We start from the raw sequence: 10994 nt of genomic DNA, 5'->3' as shown, positions 1-10994 counted from the left end.
ATCTCCCCGCAGATAAACTAAGCATTAAATTCAGTTAAATTGTAGGACACTCAATTGTGTGTGTGTCCCAAAGAATTTCTAGATGTGGGAAAACAGATACAAAACATATAATTGATGAACATGAGTATGTGAAGTGAAGTATTCTGCAAGTAGTAAAGGAGATATGACTAGAGGGAGAGCCAGAGATTTTGGTTGTAAAATAGTTGTTCTTGTTACTTTTCTCCAGACCCAGGGGCATGTGCAGTTGGGCTCCATTCCCTGATTTGTCTGGGCTCCTGGGATACGTGTGCTGTCTCAGGCAAGAGCATCATCTGTGTGTCAGTCCTTCCTCCTCAAGGACAGCTGTCACCATAAAGGACTCTCCCCTACAGGAGCCTCCACAGAAGCTTCCCAATAACAGAGGCTCAGACACAAGGTCTGTGGACCCAGGGGTTTTTGTCTCACTTTCTCCGTATCTGAGTCACTGTGAGAAGCCAAAGCTTCTCCCACTGCCATGAACTATAGCACAGGAAGAGTCATCTTTGTCCTCAGGCTGCGGCCCAGAGAGGAGCAGAAGCCCTGCCTTGGCCGAGGCATCTTTGGACCCAGAGAAGTGCCTGGGGACTGCACTGGTGTTTATTTGAGTCTGAGTAGTAGTACAGGAGATAGAGGAGGGCTCACTGGCTTCTGCTGGAACCAATGTATGTAATAGCTGCCAACACTGAAGACACTGCTCAAGGTGCAGATGTCTGGCAATTGTTCCCGGAGATGCAGACAGGGAAAGCGGCTGGGTCAGCACAGGCTGGGACAGGGAACCTGCAAACACAGACACCCTTTGGGAATGCGGCTAGAAATGGAAACCAAAATTCAGGATTCTGAGCAGAGGAGGAGTGATGTGGGGAGCACCTGAGGCCATAAGGCCTGTCCCTACCTGTGCAGTGAAGGAAGAGTAGGAGGAGGAGCAATGTCCAGGCCATGGGGACACAACCCCTGGTGCCCACAATGGGCTGGGCCGCCTTAGGCCTCCTTTTCTCCTCCACCCTCTGCCAAGGAGGGGCTGTGCATGCAAATGAGGTCCATCCAGTGCCTGCCCAGCCCCTCCCTGAACCCTGGTGCTGGAGCTCAGCTCACACCACACACTGGGGAGGATGGGGGTGGAACTCCTGCCCGGGGAAACCCTGGAGGTAGCACCTGCTGCGACAACACAAAGCCTCCAGGCCTGGTCTCCTGTGAGTGATTGGTTCTTGCTGACCAGCTGTGTAGGGACCACAGTGCTGTCCCAGGGCACATCCTGTTAATCTCACATGGAAAAATGAAAAATGAATAAAAAGAACTTTAAGTGGTACATGTTAGTAAGAATACATTAAATACATAGTTTCTTAGAAGTTACAAAATTGGCTGTCCTAGAAATACATTGAGTGAATAGACCAATTTCAATATAAAAATGGCAAAGTTTATTATAGAAGCACTCCACAGAAATACATTAGGTACAGACGTTTTCACAAGGGACATCTAACAAAACTTCAGAATTTAGATGATTCCAATTTATTTGCTTCATATTTTTTCATAATATAACACGGTATTGAATGTTTCTTACTTCTTTTAAAAATGTTATAAAACTCAAAAATACACTTTCAAAATACCTTTCACAAAAAGGAAAAGAATAGAACAGTATCATGAAATATTGATACAAATATTGGGTACAAAATATTGACAAAGAGACCTCAATACCATATTTACAAATTGATACACCACCATTAAGTGTGATTTATTCCAATGATACAAACTGGGTTACATAATAAGAAAGAGTTTTATATTACACACCATATTATTACATCAAGAGATATGACCATATTGCCCCAATTGGTCTCAAAAGGGCCTTTCACTAGATTTAACACCATATCCTAATAAAACCCACATAAAAATACAAACAGATACATGTATAATATGGTAAAACACACACTCTCACACACGGATGATATAGTCCTGAGGCCCACATCTTAGTTCCTGCAGTAGTGAGGAGACGATTTCCACAAAGATCAAGAGCAGGTAAAGGAGATCTTCACTTCTTTTATTTTCAAATTATTCCTTAATAGCTAGAAAATGTAATTAAAAAGCCAAAATCAATGGTTATTACTTAGCATAGATGGCAAAGGACAAGTGGTCATTCTTGAATATCCAGATGGACGTCACGGCCTTAGGTTGGCCTGTGTTGCTGTAGCCATGACGGCAGAGATCTCCTCAGTGAGGACTAGTCGCTGACTGTGACTAGTGCTGGTGACACTAAGTAACAGAGACAAGATGGGTGGAACAAGGGCAGCAGAGAGAGGTCTTGTCCCACTTGACTGGGTGAAGAGCCCTATGCAAAGTGTGGGGCAGTGACCCTGGATCTGAAGTGATTATTTCCTCCCACGCTGGCTGCATTCTACATGATGCCAGTCATCACATTCATGGGGCTTCTGCCCCACACCCACAATAGTACATATTGCAGAGGTTTTCAGTGCAGAAATTGGGGACCTTGGCTCAAGTGACCGGTTCACCAACAGATGGATTATGAGTCTGATGTCACTGCACCTGCTCCGTGATGAGCTGAGGAAAGGGCAGGTCCTGTGTGATCACAGGGACTCCTTTTGTAAAATCTGGCAAAAGCTTCCTGTTTAAAGGTTTGAAGGAGAGACTCCAGGACATGGTGGAGACCCCTCAGAGCTCTGTCCCCTGAGGTTCCATGCGGGGATTCTGCCCACAAGCTCTCTCATCCTCTGGGCAGACTCTCCCGAGAGCCCACTTTCTCCTTGGAAATACATTCTAGTTCGTGGTTCTCTATCAGCCTCAAACTTACCAGATGCCATAGAGAAAAAGGACATGATCCACATTGGAATCGGTGTTGGGAAACAGCCAGATCCAGGAAGGCACAGGGCATTGGGGCTCACAGGTGGAAGCAGGTCACACATCAGTGAGGGTACAGTTTGCCTCCTGCCCCTCCGGCCAGCTGAGTGGTTTCCCAGTTGTCTGGCTCAGCCCCTCCCCTCTGCAGGCCCCTGCCACACTGCTCCCCTGCTGCCCTCAGCACCATGCCCTCCAGCTGCTGTGATCCCCTCTGCCCACCAAGCAGAATGTTCATTTAGGCAGCAGTCTTACTGATGTTGTGACCCGAGACTGGAGTAAGAAACAGCCTTTCTAGGTCTCTTATTGGAATGATGACATTCTCACATTTGGAAATGTATCTCACTGGAAAACTATGCTTTATTTCAAAATGTCCATCTCTGCCCAAAATATCCCTGGAACGCACAGTGTGTCTTGTGTTTGCAGACACTGCATGTGGTAAATGTAAAGACAATGAAGGGGTGTCATTGGGGCACATATGGAGATAGTGCCCAAGTTCATGTGGGGTGTGCATGGAAATTTGGGACAAAGAACTTCCATCAGAGCTGTGGTACATATGGTGGGGACTATATGGTGAGTCAAATGGTGTCCCTGCAGAGAGCTGGGGGACTTGTGGGTCAGAGGTCAGGGCATGTGCCAAGGCCAGAAAAAGAGAGGAGGCTGGTTGTAGGTGACTCTAGTGAATATCCACTCAGAGAGTCAAACAGATGGACCAATGAGCACGTGAATCCAACATCTCCAAATGGAATTGGAATGGAAATTCGGAAAATAAACATACCTACACTAAAACCTGAAATGGTTTTTACTTATTGTGAATGCACGTGAATGCATATATATTCATATGCCACAATTATAATCACAACAATGCTACCCATGTGCACTTGCTAATTCTACAGGACCAGACTTTCCCCCTCACATTATTATTCCTTATAATCCTGAGAGGTCCTTAGGAATGTCAGGGGAAACCGAGCCCTTGTCTCTTCACGGGCTTGTGACATGGTGCTCTGTGAGGTCCCCAGGTGCCGGTGAGGCAGGGATCTCAGGGTTGGTGTGTCACTTCCCCACTGGCCTGAAGCACGGCGCAAGCTCCAAGACTGCTGCCCCATGCTGAGAGGGGATAATCAGCTCTGTCCTCAGCCCAAAGCCCAGGAATGGGCAGGATGGCAGCCCAGTGTGAAAGAGAGAGGGGTGTGGAGCAGGGTGGGGGGATCTCCCACTTGTCCTGGGTAAGGCCTGCCTTCACCCGTGCAGGGAGTGGGGAGGGTGAGTAGTAGAGGAGCCCAGGTCATGGCAGATACCCAGCTCTGTTGTGCAGATTCAGCTCCCCATAGTATATTTGTAGCTCCAGAAACTTCCATGGGGGTGGAGTGGCTGCACTCAAGTGAACCCTTGAGGTCTGTCTGTCCAGCTTTCCTGCCCAGGGCTTTCACAAGTGGGAGCACACAGAGGAGGCGTTAATGAACTAACCCAGAGATACAGGTGGTCTGGGTGCTGATGATCCCCAGGTCCTGGCAGGTCAGCGTCGTCTAGTGAGCACACTGATGCCTGAAACCCTGGAGGCCCTGAATGGTGTCCCTGCTGGCAGGGGACAAACAGGATTGTCCCAGCCTTTCCCACATATCCTCAAATACCAAACCATCCCCCCAAAAAACAAATATTCCAGTGAAGAAATGGGCAAAAGACATGAATAGACACTTTTCCAAAGAAGACATCTCGATGGTTAAAGACACATGAAAAAAGTTTCTACATCACCCATCATCAAAGAAATACAAATTCAAACCACAATGAGATACCATCTCACACCAGTCAGAATGGCTAAAATTAACAACTCAGGCAAAAACAGATATTGGCAAGGATGCGGAGAAAAAGGATCTCACTTTGCATTGCTGGTGGGAATGCAAACTGGTGCAGTCACTCTGAAAAATAGTATGGAGGTTCTTCAAAAATCTAAAAATGGAGCTACCCATGGATGATGGGCATTGAGGAGGGCACTTGTTGGGATGAGCACTGGGTGTTGTATGCAAACCAATTTGATAATAAGTTATATTTTTTAAAAAATTAAGTGGGAAAACAGAAAAAAAACTACTACCCTACAACCCAGAAATTGCACTACTAGGTATTTGTCCAAGGGATACAAGTGTGCTGTTTCAAAGGGGCACAGGCACCCCAATGTTTCTAGCAGCACTATCAACAATAGCCAAAGTATGGAAAGAGTCCAAATGTTCATTGACAGATGAATGGAAAAAGAAGATGTGGTATATATATACAATGGAGAATTACTCGGTAATCAAAAGAATGAAATCTTGCCATTTGCAACTACGGGATGGAACTGGAGGATATTATGCCAAGTAAAATTAGCCAGTCAGAGAAAGTGAAACATCCTATGACTTCACTCATATGAGGAATTTAAGATACAAAACAGATGAACATAAGGGAAGGGTAGCAAAAATAATATAAAAACAATGAGGGAGACAAAACATAAGAGACTCTTACATATAGAGAACAAACTGAGGGTTGCTAGGGGTTGTGGGGGGGCGTGGGCTAAATGGGTAAGAGGCATTAAGGAAGACACTTGTTGGGATGAGCACTGGGTGTTATACATAGGGGATGAATCACTGGAATCTACTCCTGAAATTATTATTGGACTATATGCTAACTAATTTAGATGCAAATAGACGAATAAAGAAATAAATAATATATTAACAAAATACACAAAATGCACTAACGGCCTTCAGAGATCATAGTTTCATTTGTGTACAACCTCGTTCCACATTCACAGACAGAAAATGTATACTGTGATAACACAGAGTCTCCCACACACAGAGAACTCAGTCCCACACCCAGAAAATTAGATAATGAGATGGGGGTGGGGAGGACATTTCTACAAGATGAAAAGGCTAACGTGACCTAAACACCATTATTATTCACCATCTTTCTGTAAGGTTTAGGCACTGCAAGTGAATAAGAAAATCCCTGGTTGGATCTAAGCATTGATGGGAATGGACAGGGACTCATTTCAAAAGACAAAAGTTTATGATTTAGTCATATATACTCTGGGGCTGGTGCTGCAGGGAGAGAAGAAGTCATCCCAAAGAGCCAAAAGAACAGTTCTTTCTACTGAAGACTAATACGAGGATTACATAGGTCTGGAAACTTCTAGAAATAGGTAAATGGCCAAGGATGGAGACCCTGGCTTCCTCAGAAGTCAGGTGGGAGCTGAGAATACTGGACCCACGACCCCCAGTCCATGAACTTAGAGACCTTGTGTCTCAACGTGATGGGCGAGATGAGCTTTCTGTGTCCTTTGAGACCCTTTGTCTAGGAAGGGGCTGCTGTGAGTGACGTTGGGGACAGAAGGGAAGGAGGAGCCCTCACTCCCAGGTGGTGCTGTTGCATGCACCGGGGCCCATGGTGGCAGCAGCAGGAGCATCAGAAGCAGAAGTCACAGGCTGAACCTGAGCAGCTGCTGGGGCCTCGCCCTTCCAGCAGATGAGAAAGGGGTTCTGCTTTCAGTTCTCATGGGCCTGGGACTCTGTGTGACCCCACGATGCTGTCCCAGGCGGGGCAGGGACCAGAAGCCTCCTCTTCAGCCCTCAGCCCTCAGCTCAGGGAAGATCTGGGAGCCAGAGTTGCTAGACATGGAGCCAAAGAGGGAATCAGGATCCACAATGGATCCGACTATCATAATAGATGAGGATTTAGGGGCAAATAGTGGGAGCTTTTGTTACCAGGACACATAGCGGACACTCCCGATGTGTCCTGACTCAGACAGAGCTGGATTTGTGTTCCTGTTTCTGCTGTGACCTGTCATGGACCCTGTCCTGAGGGCAGCCTGCCTTTGGCACCCAGGAATGTGCTCAGTTTGAGAAAATCACACAGTATATATATCCCAAAGACAGGCTTCAAGGAGGAATAGCAAAGAATGTGGAAAGACTTTGTAGACTTATTGCTTGTGGAGGGTCTCAGACCCTAATTTGTACAAAACAAACAAGGAAGCACAGTACTTGGCCAAAAAGTCAGGCCTGCACAGGAAGTCCCATTGCTGTGGGGACAGCAGGTTTTTGTCTCACTTCCCCACAGGCCTGGAGCACTGTGTCAGCACCTTGAGTAATGTCAGCAGACAGGCAGTAATAATCAGCCTCGTCCTCTGCCTGGAGCCCAGTGATGGTCAAGGAGCCTGTGTTGCCAGACTTGGAGCCAGAAAATCTGTCAGGAACACTTGAGGGTCGTCTGTTATTAGCATAGATGAGGAGTTTAGGGGCCTTTCCTGGAAGCTGCTGGTACCAGTTCACACCAACAATACCAATGTTGTTGGCACTTCCAGCGCAGGAGACGGTGACCGTCTGGCCCAGGGCCCCAGACACTGAGGGCGGCTGAGTCAGCACAGACTGGGCCCAGGACCCTGGAAGGGGAGAGACATAGAGAGGGGGATGCTGGGATCTAGAGACCAGAGGAGAATCCAAGGCCCACGTGTCCTCCCTGGACCACTTCCTCTGTTCCCTCATCTAGTCACCTGTGCAGTGGATGAGGAGGGTGAGGAGAAGAGGGAACCAGGCCATGGTGGAGGTCATCACCGACCCTGCCTTCTGTGGATCCACAGCTGAGCAGATCTCCTCTAATCCCTTCCTTCCCCTTTTCATCCTCTGAGAGAGGGACGGCCCATCCATGCAAATCAGACCAGCAGCTCTCTGACACTTCACTGACCCTGGGTCAAGTCCCTCTGCCTGAGATGTCAGGTGGGTTGGACGGGGAGGTGGTCTCTGGGGCCATGCCAGGAGAAGGGGGTCATAGTTTGGAGTCCTGAGCAGAGGGCACAAGCATTGTCCACATACTGGTCCCAGGTCTAATCATGGCCGACCCTCAGAAGCAGGTGACGACCACCCCCTGGTATCCAGGCCCAGACACAGCATATGTGACATGGTGAGCAGATCTCATCAGAGTTCCTGCCTTCCCACTGCTCTGTCCACCATCCCCTTCCTTCGGGACAGGCCAGGTGTCCCCTGTGTGGCCTCCCATCCCCTGAGGACACACTGTGCTCTCCTCTGGCTCCGCATAGTGAGTCTGTCCACAGCGCCCTTGGCTATTATTGATGGGGCAGCACTGACGTGGTGACTCTTGTACAACCACACAGATGAGGATCAGGGCCACAGAGCGATGGGTCCACATTGACACATGGCCAGTTCTGTGCAGGAGGCCGACTTCTTCCCCCTTCCCCCTTCCCTGGCTGTCACTCTTGCCACCTCACATCACATACTGGGGACGATGGAGGTTGGCTTCACCACTGGGGAGACCCCTGCAAGGAAGCACCTGTTGAGACAACACGCATGTCCTTGCTCAAGTGGGGACTCTGCCACACCAGAAGGGACGCAGCTGCTGAGTCTCCCTCAGGAAGTACAGGGCCCAGTCCCCAGTCCCAGGTTCCTTTTAGTGTATGGTCCTCACTGAGCCCCTGTGTAGGGACACCATGGCAGTCCCACAGCACCCCCTCCTGGCTGAAGGGCACACACCCCACTATGTTTTCACAGCCCTGAGAGCCCAGCGGGTTTCCTCACTTCTGTTCATTCACACATCATTGAGCTGAATCTTGTATAATGTGACCCTACAGTGCTGCCCATGTTCAATGTAGCAGTTTTCAGTCTCCAAAGAAGCCCTAGTCCATAGGATTTGGAGGCATTTACCTCAATCAAATGGTAAATTGCCAGTTCTTTGCAGAAGATACTCCAGACCTCACGTCCCTCCTCTGGCCTACAATTGAGAATATGTCTATCTCGTGAATATTTGAAAACTCCTGTGCGTTAAAGCAATGGATTCCAGCTACTTTCCATTAAATTGAGTATTATGTTAATCTTCTATATTTTTAGGTAATTTCCTTGGCTTACTACCTTAAGAAGAAAAGGGAAAACAATGAATTTATATTTGATGAAGTCGTATTTAACAAGTGTCATTTTTTTTTTGTTTTTCTTTTGTTTTTTCATGGGTTATCCTGACAGTGTCTTGTCTAAACTTTTTTATAAAACCCTAGATCCTGAATATTTTCTCCTTTTATGTTTACAGCTTTATGTTTACAGTTATTTCTGTAATACTTTTAGTAATTTTTTAATATATATAAAGTGAGTTTTAAGTATGATTCATTTCTCTCTCAGGATATCCAACTGTTCTGTGGCCATTTGTCCAAAAGTCCATCCTTTCTCCTCGGAAAGGCTTCTTTTACTTTGTAAAAGAAAAAAGTTGTTTATCCTTCATTCTGTGGGTTGGTTTCTGGGTATTATGTTCTGCTATCTTGGCCAATGCGTCTATCCTCTATCCATACCACCCTGACTTGCTAGGACAGGAACTGAATTACACTTTTATCCAATTTGGGAAGAACTGGCATATTTACTATAATGAGTCTTCTAACCCATGAACGGAACTTATCTTTCCTTGTTTTAGATCCACTTTGATTACATTTACCAGCATTGTCCAGATTTCAGCACCTGTGGCCTATACTTGTTTTGTTAAATATGCCCCAAAATAGTTCATCGAGTGGTTTTAAGGTTTTTGTAAATTATTTTCACCTGTTTATTGCTAGTATGTATACATCTATATGATCTTTCTATGTTGATCTTTATTCTAAAATCTTTCCAAAATTATTTATTACTGTTTGAATTTATATATTTGCATACTTCATTGTAGCTTCCTTTGTAGTTTTCCTGTAGGTCATTCTCTCACCTGAAATGGGACAATTGTCTCTTGTTCTTCTTCATCTGAATGCCTCTCATTGTTTGTCTTGCCTTATGGTTCTGACAGACACATCCAGTCCTATGTGGAACAGCAGTGTTGACATAGGACATGGTGGCCTTGCTCCCTACCCGAGGTGGGAAAGCTTTCAGAGCTTCATCTCTGTGTGTGTTCACCGAAGGGAAGGTGTTTTATAGTTTTCTTTACCAAACTGAAGATGTACTCTTCTGTATTTTGTTCTCTGAAAACTTTCATCACTCTCATTCATATACTCATTCATTCTTTTCCATGAGCACAAATAGGTCTTGAGCTGTGCAGGAAGTGGAAGAGAATTCATCCTACCTGAGAGAGTGAGGGAGACGCTTTCATCAGTCTTTTTAAATTTTTTTTAATGTTTATACATATTTGAGAGACAGAGAGACGGAACACAAGTGGGGGAAGTGCAGAGAGAGGGGAGACAGAATGGGAAGCAGGCTCCAGGCTCCGAGTTGTCAGCAGAGAGCCCGACGTGGCACTTGAACTCGGTAGCCATGAGATCATGACCTGAACCGAAGTCAGATATTTAACTGACGGAGCCACCCAGGGGCCCCTCAGCTGTCATTTAATACTTTGGCTATTATCACAACTGATTTATTTCTCCTTCTCCTTTGGTGTCAAGGAGACAAGGCAGGAGGCCTAGTGAGACAGATACCACTCCCTCTTGTCCAATATGAGGGTGGGTGAGAGGATACTTATGACATGGAAGAAATGGCATTTTCTCTCTCCCTTTTCCTGCTGGTTTCTTCACTTCCTTAGACTCCCTATCCCTCCTCACTTTCTTAAAATCCTGGGTCATCATTAGCATGATCACAATCCATCCCAAATACCCCTCGAGGTTTAGTCCCACCTGCCTCACTGACCACCCACCCCATCAAATCCACATACTGCTCCCTCTCCAGCTGAGTCCCCCAGTTGACTGGCTGCAGGTGCACATGGCTGTGATGGCTGCTCCCACTGTGAATGTATGAGACTCTCTTCAGGGCATCCCAAGTCAGACACCCTGTGATCCTTCATTTCTCACATTCCTCTCTGTAGTCCATTGTTAGGGCTGTCCCTGTCTACAGTGCACAGTCAGACTTCTTCAATCTCCTTGAAGTGAGAAAGTATCTTCCACCCAGACTCCACACTGGAAAATAGAAGCTAGAATGTAAGTTTCATGGCGTCACCCACTAGTTGTTAACAGGCTCATGTTTTGTTTTCTTACTGATGACAAAAGAAGATGTTCACTGTGGGGCATAAGCATAGGAGTCTCCCGGGCTTACACCAAGGGGCTAACAAGGCATAAAGAAATACAACGCCATAGAATGCTCACAACTGAGTGCTGCAAGCCAAGCTCTCCCAGCCTGAGTGGCAGGCCCTGGGCTGTGGACGGATTG

At 46.6% G+C, this 10994-nt stretch overlaps 1 gene segment (V, D, J or C); it reads right to left on the bottom strand.

Moving 5' to 3' along the window:
• Positions 1–6863: 6863 nt before the first annotated feature.
• LOC128313845 (immunoglobulin lambda variable 1-40-like) lies at positions 6864–7531 on the bottom strand. The segment is given in 2 exon segments: positions 6864–7264; positions 7376–7531. Coding segments are annotated over 2 exon segments (540 nt in total).
• Between the last annotated feature and the right edge of the window lie 3463 nt (positions 7532–10994).

Source organism: Acinonyx jubatus, unplaced genomic scaffold, assembly GCF_027475565.1.
Source record: "Acinonyx jubatus isolate Ajub_Pintada_27869175 unplaced genomic scaffold, VMU_Ajub_asm_v1.0 scaffold_100, whole genome shotgun sequence".
Lineage (NCBI taxonomy): Eukaryota > Metazoa > Chordata > Mammalia > Carnivora > Felidae > Acinonyx > Acinonyx jubatus.
This window is presented reverse-complemented; position numbering and strand designations above follow the sequence as displayed.